The sequence below is a fragment of the Rosa chinensis genome, chromosome 1 (assembly GCF_002994745.2).
Source record: "Rosa chinensis cultivar Old Blush chromosome 1, RchiOBHm-V2, whole genome shotgun sequence".
Lineage (NCBI taxonomy): Eukaryota > Viridiplantae > Streptophyta > Magnoliopsida > Rosales > Rosaceae > Rosa > Rosa chinensis.
The window spans coordinates 57,734,661-57,753,034 of record NC_037088.1 but is presented as its reverse complement, the minus strand read 5'-3'; the positions used below and the strand labels follow the sequence as shown (position 1 = coordinate 57,753,034).

At 39.3% G+C, this 18,374-nt stretch overlaps 1 protein-coding gene and 1 long non-coding RNA gene across 2 annotated transcripts; one reads left to right on the top strand and one right to left on the bottom strand.

Moving 5' to 3' along the window:
- Window positions 1–4,039: 4,039 nt before the first annotated feature.
- On the bottom strand, window positions 4,040–5,179 carry LOC121051673. The gene is made up of 3 exons (XR_005806448.1): window positions 5,126–5,179; window positions 4,407–4,456; window positions 4,040–4,132 (listed from the first exon to the last, which is right to left on the bottom strand). It is a non-coding gene; the product is annotated as an uncharacterized LOC121051673 (long non-coding RNA).
- Window positions 5,180–7,024: 1,845 nt separating this feature from the next.
- LOC112182724 lies at window positions 7,025–11,070 on the top strand. Its single transcript, XM_024321260.2, has 5 exons — window positions 7,025–7,075; window positions 7,309–7,398; window positions 8,523–9,047; window positions 10,515–10,632; window positions 10,759–11,070. The coding sequence occupies exons 2-5, from the start codon at window positions 7,330–7,332 to the stop codon at window positions 10,863–10,865; spliced, it is 819 nt and encodes a 272-aa protein (XP_024177028.1). The 5' UTR covers window positions 7,025–7,075; window positions 7,309–7,329; the 3' UTR covers window positions 10,866–11,070.
- The last annotated feature ends 7,304 nt before the right edge of the window (window positions 11,071–18,374 follow it).

The window sequence follows — 18,374 nt, the reverse complement described above, 5'->3', positions numbered from 1 at the left end:
TTAACTGGTAGACTAACTCTTAAATAGTTACTGATTTGGACTTTTAGAGAACAATATATGGAGACCTGACTAATTAGTCTTGGTCTTCCAAAAAGGCTGTTTTTATTTCAAGCAATTAAGTTGCGGTCATACTCTTGTATAGCTTCTAGATTAACTTGTCTTGATATTTCCAGATGGTGCAAACCAACAAGAAATTCCATAATTGTTGCTTCTGTCTTCTGTTGATTGATCTGCAAAGTAGAGGGTTTGTACCTGAAATACATAGCTCCTGGAAACATATATAGGCTTTCTGTTAAAAGTTCCTCTTGGACTGCCATCTCTTCGTATTATGAGCAAGTGGCTGGGAGTGTGAATAATCATCTCAAAATTTGCTTTAGGTTTTTGCGAGTGCGAAGACCTAATCAAAATGAAATTTAGATTGATTAAGAGTGAATATGAATTGGGCTAACAAAGTGAATTGAAGCCACGAGAGATATAGTTGAGTTTTTTTTTTTTTCATAATAATACGAGTGTCATAATATGAGTGGCTAGATGGGGGAGAGGTGAATGAGCACGTTCACTCATGGCGTGGAGTCCGGTGAACTTAAGAATAATTCAATTGCTTGTTGGCTTGTTGCCCCTACTTTCTACTGGTTATTATGGACTAGAATATCGTAACAATTTTGGTTCTTTTTGTTTCTGAACTTTTACCTATATATACTTGCATTGATTTGTGACTGGATAGAATATAGAAAACGGAAATTAATCCAACTCAACCTTCGATAGTGGGAGGGGGATACTGGAGACGAGCCTGATTTTCTATTTAATTAGAAACATAGTTGTTATTATTAATGCAAATTGAGGAATTTTTATTTATTATTAAAGAAACCAAGAACTGAAAGAGAACTAGAGAGGGGGCATGAAATAAAACTCCTCAATAAGAAAACGGATTGGCAAAAGCAAAATGGAACAAAAAGATGTGATAAGATATTGAAACTAGAAGTAGCTACCAAGCTATAAGACTCTCAATCTTTTGTCTCTGAGAGCCAGAATAATTAATTGGAAGCATCCGCCTTAATGCTAGGGTTATTGTATGAATTACAATGGCTTGGATTGGGACCATGGCGACAATTAATGATCAGGCCAGAGAAAGGCACCCATTGCAAAGTCTCTCTTGTAAGCCAAGTCACCGTGAGCCGGCAACCCATAATTGGCAAGAAGGCGGTCGAGCTTCCACTCGGGCATGTCCTGGTAGTCCTTTCTGGTGTACCTAGGGTAGTGAAGGGGCATCTGGAAGTTGCTCCTGCTATTCACCTTTCTGCTTTCCATGATCTACTGCAAATGACTGTAGTTACTAAGTAGTAGCTAGCTTCCGCTTTGTGTTACGGAACTTTGGTGTTCAGAGTGAGCTTTACATATAGATGGACTCAAGCTAGGCAGGTTCTAGAGGCATGAGAGTTGTTCACACGGATTGGTTGGCTTACCTTCTCATACGACATACTATTAGTATTTGTGTGTGTAATTCAGTGAGCAATGTATGCACAAGGCATCATCTATAATATGTGTTATTCGATCGTGAATCCTTGATCGAGAACAGCATGAAACGTACTCCAAATTTAGCCAGCGAGGGTTAAGCCAATTTTGCATCTTGTGACGACCAATTTCCATGTAATTTGGGTATCTCACTATCTCAGGTTACATTCTGTTTCTGGTGGCTTTCTCCGGGTACCTCACATAGAATGCTATACCGTCTGGGGCACCGATCCAACTCCTAAATCCTGTATCAAGGACACAACGTTAGAGGGATAAACCGTACCGGACGGTTTATGCCTCTCCGATGCCTGAGTGAGAAACTAATAGAGGTGTATAGAGTAAATTGTGGATAAAGGAGTTATTACCTGTAAAAGGTGGTTGTGCTAATGTCTTTATACCCAAGCATGGGAAGGGAGTCTCCCCTATCTTCTGATGCCATACCAGCCCTCTTGTGGTGTAAATAGATGGGCTGTGCTGGCCTTGCCCCGGGCCTTGGGTGCCCAGGGTGGCATCCCATGTGAGGCCCGCCATGGTGGGTCGTGAACCCGGCCCATGGTGTAGTACCTGGGAGTACCGATGGGGCTCAGGGGCTAGTGCTAAACTTAGTTGAGACTCCCCAGTATGTACACAATCCATATAGATGGTTCTATTATTTTGTGTTTATCATTTTAACGATATGCTAATATTTCGTTGGAGAGAAGTGTGATCTATTTGTTACTAATTGGACTGTATTGGAAATAATATGAATTGATCAATAGTATTCAATATGAAGTAAATTAAGCTTGTTCATTAGGTGAAATCACTTCTATATTGATTATAATAGGAGTCGTTGAACTAGCAGTCAACGAAAGAGTACTAACTCAACCAAAACATAGTCGAGCAGTAGAAAATCATTGAACATGGTAAATTACGAGTACAGGTGTAGAACCAAACAATTGCAATGACCACACACAGTATCACTACAACCTAAGGTTGTGCTTTGATTTGGTACTCATCAACCCAATCGAACTACAGTGAAACTAATTATGCTTATGGATTCAGTGAATTGATCCAAAGACACACACATATATATATATATACAGAGACGATCTAAGGCGGACGTCCGCACTGCCCCAAAAGTACAGACGTCGATGCTTCTGCACAGATTAGGCGCCGACGGCAGCGCGAATCTTGTCGGATGGAGACAGACGTCTATCTTGACCTTTCTTCTTGCTGGTGGACTCGCCGGATACCAGTATGCAGTCGACCTTGATCGGGTTTGAAGTTTCATGTGAGATCGCTGCCCAGAACCTTTGACCTCGATCTCCTTGGCCTTCATCTTCATGGTAAAGCTATCTGGGATGCCCCATATATAGCCTCCGTCCAGCAAGATTCGCACTGCCGTCGGCGCTTGATCGCTGCAGAAGCATCGACGTCCGCACGTCCGCCCTAGAACAGGCATGTATGTGTGTGTGTCTATATATATATATATATATATATATATATATATATATATATCTTTGGAACGCCTCCGTATATCAGGCCGGTTCTGAAGCGGACGTCCGCACTTTGCTAAAGTGCGGACGGCGAAGCAGCAGCGGCGTTCCAGGCTGCTCGGGGCTTGGCGGACGAAGGCCGGAGGCTTGGCGGACGAAGGCCGGAGGCTTGGCGAACGGGTCTGGGCAGCGTTCGAGGTCGGAGGAGGTCCGAGTTGCAGGTTCTGGGCAGCAACCCGACCTGCAACTGCAGATTTTCTGGGCAGGCTGCAACGACGTCGCCGGCGACTCCACCGACTGCAGACCTCTCCGCCCGACCCCTGGCATCCTTCCGGCAACCTCCGCCGCTCCATCGCGCCCAGAGCCGAGCTGCAGCAGCGCCGTCCGCACTTTAACGAAAGTGCGGACATCCTCTTTGGAACGCCTCCGTATATATATATATATATATAAATATATATATATATATATTACGCAGTAATTGTTGCATCATACATGAGTCCTAACTGAATTTTCCAATAAATGGTTTAAGCTTATTTTATGAATTAGGGAATGAAACACATCCTACAACCTGAGGAGGACAATCCATACACCAACATATAGATATAGGGCCCCTACATGCATGCATGGAACTTCGCCACCACAGTTCTAAACCATCGACCCCATCAAAATGATCATCGTAATCCAAACCCTAAAAACTGAGGGGTCGACTCGGTGAACACCATGTGTCGCAAGCTGGTAGCCCTAACTCAAACAGTACGAGTTCGTACGATCGACGATGTGTTGCAATACCAGTCTCTAATGCCATTTGTAATCATCCCAATACATCATCCGCCACTCGATCACAGTAGGTCCGCCGCAGGGGGAGCCCAGGGACCTCGTTTCCTAGCCACAGGAGGAGTTCTGAGACCAAGTCGATGATTAAGAAGTGGAAGAGCATATATAGGGCCCTAATAGGGTGCATTTGGGGTACCATTTTGTCTAGTACTTATATGAGGCTCAAAGATGAAAGATGTGTAGTAAGAGCAAGACATTGGTCTAGTTTTTGGTATTACGCACTGTATCAATTTCCCCAGTGAAAGCCAGGCGTTTGGCAATAAGGTACCCCTTCACGCTTGTACGAATCCCACCACTCATACTATCAGTCCCTAAGAAATTATATGGTTAGCAATTGAAATCAAAACATTAGAAGCTCAAGTAACTAGCACCTAGAATGCAAGAGCACTACCATAGCTCATAAACTTGCCATGAAAGCCATAATACTTTTAACCATAACAAAAAATAAAGTCTCCGCATACCAAACTAAAGATTTGTCTACTTCAAAACCATGAAATCAATTCAATCATGAAAAGAATAAAGCCATCAAATTTGACCTGATATCTCTATCAAAATAACCAGCTTGTATATGCACCAAAACATTACCGAGTTGACCGCCTCTGATCACAAAAGCTGATTCAGTTCATCAAGTAAAACTGAGAATGAGGAAATAAATTCATCAATTAGTCATTTGTAAATCAAATATGGGATGATATAACAAGATAAAAACAAACAGTGACGCAGACGGATTGATAACTAGGTTTACCAGCAATAAACCTAAGCAAAGGATTCTGGAGTCCACCAGAGATAAAAGAGAATAATCTCAAATTTTATTGATAAAAGATGAAAGATACATTTTGCAGCCTTAAGGCGGCTTATTTATAAGAAAATAAACCCTAGGGCGACTAACAATGGAACCCTAAAGCCCATGGGTAAAAACGAAAACAACCCGAAAATAACTAGAAAAACCAAAACGCCGAAAAATAGAAAAATGCAGTTTTGAGACCCTAAACGACCCCGAAAGCCCGAAAAAGGTCACAGGTCGTGGCAAAGCAACGAGTTTGATTTCTGGCGCGATTCCCTTTCCGGAAAGGTAAGGTGCGCCCCAATCAGACTGTGGAAGCCCATTTCACGTCTACTAGTCACTTTTCATTTTCCACCTTTAGCACGATCCAATTGTTCTTCAAATTGGACTGCCATCTGTTCTCCATCAAACAGAACAAAATCAGAAAATCCTATGTCCAAATGCAACTTTAAACAACTAAATGAAGTAAAACGCTGATAAAAAGAGAAGAAATTTCAAAATATATGAGTATGAAGTTTACCAATAAACCAGAGATTGAGAGAGAGAGAGAGAGAGAGAGAGAGAGAGAGAGAGAGAGAGAAGAGAGAGAGTAATGAAAGTTTGACCAAACTAAGAAGCTTCATAACCGTGACTAAAATCTAATAGTCAAAGCTATACACTCGGTTAAAGAGAGAATGAATTTTGAAAAGTACGTGACGGATGATAAGAATATTATGTTTGACTGATACACCTACATTTTTTTGAATATATTTTTGAAATTATCACATATTTTGAAGTAAACAAAAGCAGAGTTTCTTTCCTTACCGGACTGAAGTCGACGGCGAACTGCTTGGAGAGGAGTGATAATGGAGTTGGCTGCCAGTGAACGTACAAAATGAAAGCGCGAGAGACACATAGAACACGCGCTGTCGTTGATGTGGTTTTCATCGTCTTGATTTTCAGGCTTGGTTTTGGCATGGAGAATGAAGAAGTGAAGATGATGAAGCGGAAGAATGAAGAGAGGGAGAGTGGAGAGAAGCCGAATAGGTAATAAATTTGACTATTATGGGCCTAAGCCCGTGCTTTGTCAAGCCCATACAGTCCAAGATTCCAAACCATGCTATTTGTTAGGCCTCATCAAAAAGCCCGCGGATCAAGTGGGCCGATGGAGGCTCGCCGGTCCTGAGGGCTAAAAGCTCGGCCCAGCCCGTTAAAAAGCCCGCAAAAACCCGCTTCGATGGGTAGTGGGCCGGCCCGCAAAAAGCCCTCAAAAACCCGGCCCGGCCTGTAAAAGCTCGTAAAATATTATATATATATATATATGTGTGTGTGTGTGTGTTTATAAATATATATATAGACACATATAGATATATATATTTGTGTGTGTGTTTATATATATGTGTGTGTGTTATATAAATATATATATAGATATATATATATATATATATAACACACAAATATATATATATATCTATATGTGTGTGTGTGTATATATATATAGATATATATATAGACACATATAGATATATATATATATATATATTTGTGTGTGTGTTTATATATATGTGTGTTATATATATATATATATATATATATATATATAAAAACACACACACACATATATATATAGATATCTATATAAACACACACACACATAGGGGTGGGCTCGCGAAACCGAAAACCGAAAAAAACCGCACCAATACCCGAACCGCAGCCGAAAAAAACCGCACCGAACTGGAAAAAACCGCACCGCACAGAATCTGTTCGGTTCGGTTTTCGGTTTCGGCAGGACAGAAACCGAACCGAACCGCAAAACCGCACCGCAAACCTCAAAACGACGTCGTTTTTGAATAGGTTTTCACTTACCCTAATGACCTAATCCACTCGGTCTCGCAGCTCGCTGTCTCGCACTCTCGCCTAACCCTCTCAGCCTCTCAGCCTCGCACTCTCGCCTAACCCTCTCACTCTCTCAGCCTCGCACTCTCAGTCTCCTCTAACCCACCCTCTCCGCCTCTCGCTCAGTCGCTCCTCAGCCTCGCACTCTCAGTCTCCTCAGCGATCTCTGTCGAACCCACCCTCTCTCTCCTCAGCCTCCTCTAACTCTCAGTCTCCTCAGCGATCGGCGACCTCTCTCTCTCGATCACCTTCCGAAAATCGAAGCTCTCCCGACTCGGCGACTAACGACCTCTCTCTCAGACCGACTTCTCTGTCGATCACGTTCCGGAAATCGAAGCTCTCATCGATCTCGCTGGTAAGCACTGTGTATCTCTCATCGATCTGATATTTAGGGCTAGTTTCTGCGTTTCTCTCATCGATCTGATTGAGTCTCTATCTCATCTCTCAGCCCCCAGTTTCTCCCCTTACCAAGTCACCATCTCGCCTCCTCAAGTCCTCCACACTACTCCACAGCAGTTCTGGGCTCGTTCTCCTCCACAGCAGCAAGCGAGCAAGCCACCTCCACCCCAGTACACTCATCCGAATCTTTACGCCGGTAAGGGTTAGATACTTGGATTGCATAATCTTGAATCGATGAAGATTTTGTTAATGAGTTGCTAAATATTGTGTAATGATGTTCTGATGTGATTGTCAGGTTTTGTTAATGAGTTGCTAAATATTGTGTAATGATGTTCTGATGTGATTTTACAATTTTTATACTAGACTATATATTACTGTTTATATATGCAGTAAGCTAATTGCAGTTTGCAACTCCTTGAATTTGAATAGGAGTGATCAGTAGCAAACATTATGAAGAGGCAATCAAAATCTGCTGCTACTAGTTCCGGTGCTAATCCGAAATCAACTTCTTCATCTCAGGTACCAATCTAAATCTCTGCAGTTTGTTTTTCTGTAACTATCAACTATGTTTATCTTGGTTATGGTTATTTGTTTTTCTGGTGCGGTCTTGGTTTCAGGTACTTTGATTTGCAATGGTACTTCGAATCTATGACAACTCCAATAACAAATAACCGTGACCCTTTTGCATTTTCTTGAACCTGTGACCAGTTCCTCTTATTCTGTTTATGTTTATACTTAAAAAACATAAGGGTTAATATGTGTGGAAGTAAAAAACTGTTGTTAATATATGGCAAGGTCTCTTTCTACACTCTACAGTATGCGTGTATTGCAATATTGTTTCACTTGTCTCAATAAAGCTCTGTATATTTTGCCAGTATATATAGAACTTCTCGTGTGTTCTGCGAGTCACTGCAACCTTAACCTCCCTTCCTCACTGAACTAAACTTAGAACATAAACATTTCTGTGTTCTTTGATCTTCTCCCACTTATCACCATGTCTGTTGGTTTTCGATCAGTTTGTCACAGTTACTTTGGTAGTGCAATACTGGAAACAATTCAGGCTTCTGATCATGAGATGTATAGGGTTTATTGGAATTCCTGCAATTTCAAGAACCTTGAGGTCCCTCCCTCCCACTCCAAGCAAAGAATGATATAGATAGATGGGTGGTATCATCCATTATTCATGGGGAATCAAGCTCTCCTGGTCCGATATCGCTTTCTTCGATCTTTTCACTATATCCAGCAAATATTTCATATATGTTGCTGTTGATGATCCTGTTTTCATAATTTGATATCTTTTCAGTTTTAAGATGTCATGTTGTAATAGCTAGACTAGTCACTGTTTTTGCAGTATGTAAGCATGGGATATTAGTATCATGTATATATGTCTTGTTGGACTTGAGATTGCAAAGTAGAGTACTAGAGTAGTGCTATTGTTATTCACTTTTGATGTTAGTACATTAATTAGGACACTCTATGCGTATGTTTTCTGCTTTCTGTTTTTCTGTTCTGTTTTGTTTTCTGCTGATGTTTGTGCAGTTTCTGTTTTGTTTTCTGCTTTCTGTTTTTCTGTTCTGTTTTGTTTCTTATTGCAGTTTCTATTCTGTTTTGTTTCTTATTGCAGTTTCTGTTCTGTTTTGCAGATCAACACTAGTGTTGGTGAATCTACAACACCAATAACTCCCCATGAAGGAACTTCTACTGCAACTCCAGAAGTTCAAGGAACTCAAGCAACCGAGCTTGAAGATGATGGAAGTGCGGAAAGCATCCTTGAGGCGTTGAAACGGAAAGAAAGGTCAGATATTTGGAATCATTTTGAGAGGGATATGGTGGATGGTAGAATTAAGGGTAAATGTAATTATTGTGGAAAAATTTACTATGCCGATCCTAGGAAGAATGGTACAACCTCCCTTAATAATCATATGGATAGGTGTCCAAAGTATCCCCCTAATATTGAGATGATGAAAGCTAAAAGGCAAAAGATTTTCTCTTTTAAAAAACCAACTACTGAGTTGTGTACTGTAGAATGCACTCAAGAAGAGCTATCTATGTTATGTGTGGAGTACATTATATTAGATGAGCTACCATTTTCTCATGTTGAGGGAGAGGGGTTTAGGCGTTTTATGGGTAGAGCTCTTCCTTATTGGAGAATTCCTTCCCGTAAGACAATAGCAAAGGATGTCCTTCAGCTTTATTTGGGGGAAAAGGAAAAATTAATGGATCAATTGAGTAGATATAGGTTGTCTCTTACAACCGATACTTGGACTTCTATTCAAAACATTAATTATATGGTCCTCACTGCACATTTTATTGATGATAATTGGGTGTTGCATAAGAGAATTTTAAATTTTTGTGTGATTCCTAGTCATAAGGGAGAGGCTATAGCTAAGCTATTGGAGGATTGTTTGTTGGAATGGGGTATAGAGAAGATTCTCACGGTCACCGTTGATAATGCTTCGTCAAATGATGTTGCATTGAAGGAGTTGAGTAGGAGGATGGGTGATTGGGGTGTCCCTAATGCAGTTTTGCATGAAGGGAAGCATTTGCAAATGAGGTGTGTAGCCCATATTCTGAACTTGATTGTCAATGATGGGTTGAGTGTGATGAAGATATTCATTGGTGCCATTCGGAATGCGGTGAGGTATGTTAGATCCTCCCCACAAAGGCTTGATTTTTTTAAGGAATGTGTTGAAAGGGTAAAACTAGAGTGCAAAGGGCTTGTGATTTTAGATGTCCCTACTAGGTGGAATTCCACATTCTTGATGTTGGAACGAGCTTTGAAATTCCAAAAAGCTTTTGATAGAATGGTGGAAGAAGATGCGTGCAATTTTTGTGCATGGCTTGAAGGTGCCAAGGGTGAAAAGCCAAAAGAAGGGCCACCGGCAAGTGTTGATTGGCAATATGGGGAGCAATTTATGGATTTCTTGAGACCATTTTATGAAATCACTTTGAAGGTATGTTGTTCTAATTCTCCTACCGTTCATAGTACTTTTGGTGATATACTATCTATTTATGGTCTCTTGCAAGAACAAAAGAACCCATGTTTGTCTGAGATTGCATCACCTATGCAAGACAAGTTTGTCAAGTATTGGGGTAGCTTTGATAAGTTGAATCACTATCTATTCATTGCTATTGTTCTTGATCCGCGTCATAAACTTGAGAAAGTTGTTGACTATTTTGAGATTCTTGATGATGGGGATATGAATGAAAATGTGGAAGCTAACACAAAGACTGTGAAGGATCTCTTGTATGACCTTTACAAGGTGTATGAGGAAGAGGGAAGGGAAAGTGGTGTTGGTGAGGTTGTGGGTTCTCAAGTATCAAGTGAGGGGACATCTAGTTCATGTAAGGGTCTAACGGAGTTAGAAAAGAGATTGAAAGAGAAGGAGCAAAGGAGAAGAGCAATGAAAGCAGGGATCGTAAACAATGATGTGGATAGGTATCTTGGAGATCCTATTGAAGGAGATGGTGAAGACTTTGATTTGTTGAATTGGTGGAGGGTGAATGGAGTTTGTAAATATCATATATTGGCCCGCATTGCAAGGGATGTTCTAGCTATTCCGGTGTCAACCATTGCTTCGGAATCTTCCTTTAGCACGAGTGGGAGGATTATTGATCCATACCGTAGCTCCCTGAGTCCTAGAATGGTGGAGGCTTTGATATGTACACAAAATTGGCTTAGGAGTGAAAATGTGTATCTACATCATATGCCTACTGTTGAGGAGATGGAGTTGTGTGAAGAAGCGGAAAGAGGTAATTTAGTTTCTATTTTCTTAGTTATAGTTTTTTGGGTTAATGAAGTTGTAATATTTATGTTATATATGATTGTATGTATTTATTTTCTAATGTTATTTTTATTATTCTCTTATACTAATGTAGAGATGCTTAAGATGTCATGTGGAGCTGCAGTGGGGAGTAGTCGGAGTGGAATGTTACCTCCAAAGTCGAAGCCTTCAAAGTCGAAGACTTCATCTTTCCGAGCTTGAGATTATGCTATTGCCCTCATTCATGTAATGATGGACTTTTATAATGATGGACTTTTATAAACTTTGGACTCTATAATGTAGTGTTGATGTAATGATGGACTTTTATAAACTTTGGACTCTATATTTTTTGACAATTTCATATATTGATGTTAGAATTTGATGGACTATATGAATTGAATTATATGGACTATGGAGTATCGAATTAGAGATTATTGTCTAGTGAATTACAAAACATGCATTAGTAAACTTGTAAACTTTTTGTTATAGATTATAATTACAGGTTTGTAGAAACAAAAACTTCTTGAGTTACAATACCAAAGGAGTATATTAGGTAAAAAACTGTTATAAAAAAATAAAAAATAAAAAAAAAACCGAACTGGGCCGAACCGACCCGAACCGTTCGGTTCGGTTCGGTTTTCGGTGCCAACATTCCAAAACACAAAAACCGCACCGAATGTCATTTCGGTTTGGTTTTCGGTTTAGGCTCGGAACCGAACCGATCGGAACCGAACCCACCCCTACACACACACACACACATATATATAGATATCTATATATATATGTGTGTGTGTGTGTTTATAAATATATATATATACACACACACATATAGATATATATTTGTGTGTGTGTTTATATATATGTGTGTGTGTGTGTTATATATATATATATATATATATATATATATATGACTATATGTGTGTGTGTGTGTGTGTGTGTGGAAGTTCTTATACTTCTATATAAAATATGTGCTAATGTGCATATATATATTCTACATATCGGTTGACCAATCCGATCGGATTCGAAAATATGGTGAAATTGGCTAAATTTGTTACCACACTCATAATTTATTGTAATAAACTCATCCAACGATCGGTTTTTTCATTTTCTTTGAATTGATAGGGGTTGCTCTTTGGAGTGTATGATATATAAATATAGGTTTATAAGAGTAACTACGTTTGACCTAGTTGATCGAATTCGAAACAAGAACCAAATTGGCTAGATTTTCTACAATCACCATAAAACATTACAATCTCTCCATCGAGTGGTTGGTTTCTCCGAATTCATTTTCCACTTCATGGTTGCTTTAGAATGAACCTAAACAATTTAAATGCAATGTATAAGTCTTACAACTTTAGGAATAAAATTGGTATAGACCAATGTGTTTGTAACAAAAATTAATTTTTTTTATCTTATGTCCACACACATCCATCGATGGAATTTATACAAACGTGATGTGAAAAAATAAGCACATTTTGCGGTTGTCACGCCATCGGTCAACCAATAAAACATATAAGTGACTACGGTTGACCAATCCGATCGGATTCGAAAATATGGTGAAATTGGCTAATTTTTTTTACCACACTCATAATTTATTGTAATAAACTCATCCAACGGTCGGTTTTTCCATTTTCTTTGAATTGATGGGGGTCGCTCTTTAGAGTGTATGATATAAAAATATAGGTTTATAAGAGTAACTACGTTTGACCTAGTTGATCGAATTCAAAACGAGAACCAAATTGGCTGGATTTTCTACAACCACCATAAAAAATTACAATCTCTCCATCGAGCGGTTGGTTTCTCCGAATTCATTTTCCACTTCATGGTTGCTTTAGAATGAACTTAAACAATTTAAATGCAATGTACAAGTCATACAACTTTAGGAATAAAATTGGTATAGTCCAATGTGTTTGTAATTAAAATTAATTTTTTTTATCTTATGTCCACGCACATTCATCGATGGAATATATAAAAATGTGATGTGAAAAAATAAGCACATTTTGCGGTTGTCACGCCATCGGTCAACCAATAAAACATATAAGTGACTACGGTTGACCAATCTGATCGGATTCGAAAATATGGTGAAATTGGCTAAATTTTTTACCACACTCATAATTTATTGTAATAAACTCATCCAACGGTCGGTTTTTCCATTTTCTTTGAATTGATAGGGGTTGCTCTTTGGAGTGTATGATATATAAATATAGGTTTATAAGAGTAACTACGTTTGACCTAGTTGATCGAATTCGAAACGAGAACCAAATTGGTTGGATTTTCTACAACCACCATAAAACATTACAATCTCTCCATCGAGCGGTTGGTTTCTCCGAATTCATTTTCCACTTCATGGTTGCTTTAGAATGAACTTAAACAATTTAAATGCAATGTATAAGTCATACAACTTTAGGAATAAAATTGGTATAGTCCAATGTGTTTGTAATTAAATTTTTTTTTTTTTTTATCTTATGTCCACGCACATCCATTGATGGAATATATACAAACGTGATGTGAAAAAATAAGCACGTTTCGCGGTTGTCACGGCATTGGTCAACCAATAAAACATTTAAGTGACTACGGTTGACCAATCCGATCGGATTCGAAAATATGGTGAAATTGGCTAAATTTTTTACCACACTCATAATTTATTGAAATAAACTCATCCAACGGTCGGTTTTTCCATTTTCTTTGAATTGATAGGGGTTGCTCTTTGAAGTGTATGATATATAAATATAGATTTATAAAAAATTAGTGTCTTTAAAAATTTATTTATCAATAAATTAGTATCTATATATAAATATAGATTTTTTTGGGTACAATATAGTTATATAGATCTGTTATCTTTGGTTGTATTTGATCATTATCCATTGAATTTCCAAAGCTTGATTAAAAAAAAAAAACTTGTGTCTTTAAATATTTATTTATAAATAAAGCCCGCAAGGCCCGGCCCAAAAAAGCCCGCAAGGCCCGCTTTATATGGACGAGCTTGGATCCTTTCATTTTTAATAAAGCCCGGCCCGGCCCGGCCCGCAATTATTTAAAAATATAGCAAGGCCCGGCCCAAGCCCGCTATGAATGGGCCGGGCCCGGCCCGTTGACGACCCCTACTATTTGTCTTCTCATTTTTTCTTTCGGTGGGAAATGTGATTTTATTTTATATTTTATTTTGTATATAATAACTTGGAACAGATATTAACTACTCGTCCGTGATTCTTTTACTCTTAAGTCGGCTTCTTCTCTCCTTTTATAGAATACTGTTGCTCATTTCAATTCTGATCTGTTACAGCAAATGTGGAAACAAATTTTACCGCCTAAAGTTAAGGTTTTTATTTGGTAGCTTCTTCGAAAGCGCGCGTCTCCCTACTAGAGACCAAGGCTGTGTTTGGTGCCATGGATTAGATTGGATTTCTAATCCTATCCTGATCAAACTTGACTAGATTGGATTGGAGATGTCTTCCATCTTTCTAATAACACGTTTGGTAGGCTTTATTCATGGCTGATTGGATAAGCCAAAACAGCCATGTTAGTCTGGAAGAGCTCCTCTCGCTCGAGCAAAACCTCCTCCAGAAATCGGAGGCCATCAACAGCAAAATCCAAACCCTAGAACGCGAGATCAAGAAGAGTCCCGATGAGCTCGAGCAGTGAGAGATCACCATCAACCAAAGCGTTGAGATCGCGATCGTCAAGGTCGAGGAGACCAAGAAGGCCGCGTTAAAGGTCCTGAAGAGAAGCCCGCTCCGATGTCGAGTACGGCAAGGTGGATAATAGCGATGGGTTGTTGATGGAGATGAAGTCGCTGTGCTTGAAGATGGATTCGGGGCTCGTTGGAGAGAAAGAGATGAGATTTTGCAGTTTTGGCGTTGTCGGGGATGAGTCAAAACGAAGTCGATTTAATTTAATTACCATTTCAACTAGATTTGTAATCCATGTTAGATAGGATTCAAATTTTTCAGCCCATCCATGTTTGGGCCTCCAAACATGACATGAGGTCAGATTGGACTTTTTTTGTCATATCCATCCCGTATATCTAGGGAAACAAACGTGGCCCAAATTTCTACTAATCAGCATGTTGATAGACAATGTCCAATTTGTAACTCTATTTTTGAGAGCCTTGATCATCTTTTTTTTTTCCTACCTGAATCCCAGAGATTAGGAAAAACAGATAGCCAAATCTTTTCCTAATCTTTTTGTCCGACTTTTTGGCAACAATCCTTCATAGATTGGCTATGTTTCCTTTCCACTATATCTTCACCAGGTAATCCTACATTCAGCATAGCCTTAAACACTACTTATTTTATTTGAGGGTTTTTTACTTCAATAGTGTTCGAACTCTTCGAGGACTTTTAAAAAGATACCTGAACTTTCAAAGTTATCAATGTGATACCTTGACTCATTTTTTTTGTATCAACGTCATCCCTACGGGCAATTTCCGTCACAAAACCGTTAACTGTGACCACATGTCCTGCACGTGAGGCAAAAAATAAGGGTCAAAATGACTTTTGCACAAGCCTTCAGCCATGAACGGGAACAAAGATCGAGACCTCAGACTTGGAATTTACCTGAGATTCAACACAGAGGGATCTCTGAGAGAGAGAGAGGAGAATATCACTAGCGGTGATCCAGACCTTATTGTGCAGCTTGCCGGAGATGTTCTAGGATCTTCGACCCGGTTGACGACCCAAATAGACACAAGCATAACCTGACAGTAATTGGGGATTCCGACAACCGCACGACAATGCACCGGTCCTAATCTCTTTGTCTCGCCATCGCCAACATCTCTGTGGTCGTGGTTCGTCCATTCATCAACCGTGGAGAGGAAATCGAAGGCCAACATTTTTTTGGGTGTTTACTGGTTCTGTCGGAACCACCGTTGCTGGCGGATTTCTTGGCTTCATCGATTCATCGCTGACATCTTAAAACATGAGCTGGTGCCCGTTCAAGCTTAGACCGCGTCCTAGTTCAAATTGGGAGCTTTATGTTACGCGATTGCTCCGAGGTTCAAACGAAGGGAGTGACTAACTTGGGATTATAGTAACTAAATGCTAACACCACAGCACCTATCCATTTCTAGAGCAGTTATGCTCGCCGGCGTCAACATCACGGTGTGGAAGTCTGGTGCGACGATTCCGAGCCTCTGTGTTCAGTTCCAATTGAATTAATGGTGGCTTGTGCAGTTTTGGGGTTAAGGAATTACATTCAGTGAGTGAAAAAAATTGGGGCAAATCTTCAAATTAGGGTTCTTTGATTTCATTGTCACAATTCTGGTTTGACATTCAATTCTCTATAGACAATTGAAGAGTTGTGACCTTGAATTCTTGAACAAGATTAGAAAATTAGGGTTCTTTAGATTCTAAAGCTCGAGGACCTCCTTATGGATCCGAGAAGAGGTGAATCCTTCCACTCCGAGCTTCTGATGATTTTGTAAATATGAACGCACACCTTTGCGTAAATGGAGAAGATTATGCATTCGGCTATGGATTTCAGGTTAGCCATGGCAACAGAGGAAACTTGTTCAACTTCAGAGATGATTCTCTCCGGCGAAACGTACAAGCAAAACTAGTGAGGAAGAAGAGAGAGAAAAAAATAAATAAAAAACAAACAATTAAAAAAAACAAAAACAATTTTTTTAGGGCAAATCAGTCTTTTTACCCTCATTAAGTGACTCACGTGGGGCACACGTGTAAAATTTAACGGTTCCGTAAAGGAAATTGCCCGTAGGTATGACATTGATACAAAAAAATGAGTCCAGTTATCACATTGATAACTTTGAAAGTTCAAGTATCTTTTCAAAAGTCCTTGAAGAGTTCGGACACTGTTAAAGTAAAAAACCCTTTTGGAAAGCTAGAAATGACCTTATTCTTCGAAATAAGCCTTTTTTCTCCAACCACCATTATATTTTTGTCAGCCTATACTTTTTCTCACTATTCTAAGCTTAATTCACCTGTCCCTAAGTCCAAATTCAACCCTCAATTATTTGAATGGTCCCGGCCCCCCTTCATAGGGCTATTGTAAACTCAACTTTGATGGTTATGTGCTCCATTCATCTTCAACATCTGGTGGTTTTGTTTTCAGGAATGATCAAGGTATCTCTATTCTGGCAGCTTGCAACAATCTCCATAAGGTGGATTGTTGAAAAATACAAATGGATGGTGCAAATTTTCTTTGTATTGAATTGTGTTGTAACCTTTACATGAATGCGTAAATATATAGACAAAGAAAAAAGAAAGAAGACTAAGAGGATTCACACTACAAAGGAAAAGGAAGGAAGACTAAGACGATTCACACTACTTGGATCCTACCTAAAATGATTACAAAAGAGGAAAGTCAATAAGAAAGGACACCATGCTTAGACTTGCTTCACCATGCTTTAAACTCCACTGAATGAGAAAGGACTAGTTGTGCCATGTTGCTGTAGCACCACCATGCTTGCTTTGCAATAATAAAGGATTCATCATATGCACAAACGTATATTGCAAGCTAACCATATCTTGACCATATCGCCAAATCTTCAATATGGACATTCTAATAGCTGAAGGACTATCCCTTAGAGCTGGTCTTCATGCTGCTCTGCTCCATGGTTTCTCTTCCTTGAAAGTTGAAGGAGATTCTAAGATTCTAATTGATGCTGTTAATGGTATGTGTCGACCCCCTTGGCGCCTGAAATCTCTCATTAAAGACATAAAGCTTTTGGCAAACCAATTACACATTTGTTTCATTTAGTATGTCCATTGCGAAGCTAATTTCCTTGATGATGCCTTAGCTAAGCTTGGCCATTTGACTCAAGCTCAAATCTGGTCTACCTCTCTTCCTTTGTCTGCTGCTCAAGCTTTTTATTTTGATTCTCTGAATGTAGGTTGTGTTTAGGGGTTTTACTCTGTAATTTTCTTCTCTTATCGAAAAAACTACTCGTCCATGAGTCCAATTGAGGATACAAATGAAGGGCTAATGTCATTAAACTAAATGGAACAGGGGTGAAATGTGTTTTTTTTTTTTGTTACAAAACAACTCACACCAAAACTCGAACCTCTAACCTCTTGGTTGGAGTGTTTGTATTAGGCATGAAGATTTTTGCATAAACAAGTACATTCAACTTTTATATTTTATGATGCAACATTAGTTCCTCAGAGACAGACATTGTAGGGCATAAAACCAACTCTCAATTCTGAAGCAGAGGGGAGTTTGAACAAACAAGTCAAAAACGCTCTCCAGCTGCACATGTTTTGTTGAATAATGTTCAAATGCTTGATGCTTGAAGTTACAGACATAGATACAAAATGAAGAAAAAAGCTCCAGTTTGAGGCTTAAATGTGGGAGCATTTGGGAAGGTTCAATTTACGGACTAAAGCTGCTCCAAAACTCGTACCACCTCATTCATGTTTGGCCTTGACTTGGCTTCTACTGATAGGCATTGAATTGCAAGGCCAAGTGCTTTGTGAGCCATATCCTCAGAGTACTGGCCTTCAATACTAGCATCAAAGACTTTTATCATATATTTTTTTAGAGTAGAAACTTGCCTAACATTGTGTTTACTGGCTAACTGGGCAGAAAAACCTAGAAACGGCTCCATTACGACCGATTGAAGTAACTTCCTTTCTTCCTGTCCCCCTGACATCCTACCTTAGAAAATTTTCTCACCGGACAAGATTTTGAGGAGAACGAGCCCAAAACTGTACATATCACTTTTGGGGGTCAAGAACCTTCAAAAGAAAACAATTAACCAAAAGTTAGATGGGA

Excerpts from the sequence above, each read along its gene's own strand:
- LOC112182724 (XM_024321260.2), top strand. The coding sequence starts at position 7,330 with ATGAAGAGGCAATCAAAATCTGCTGCTACTAGTTCCGGTGCTAATCCG. Across the intron at positions 7,399-8,522 it reads AATCAACTTCTTCATCTCAG|ATCAACACTAGTGTTGGTGA; the intron begins GTACCAATCTAA and ends TCTGTTTTGCAG. Across the intron at positions 9,048-10,514 it reads GAATTCCTTCCCGTAAGACA|AGTCCTAGAATGGTGGAGGC; the intron begins ATAGCAAAGGAT and ends CGTAGCTCCCTG.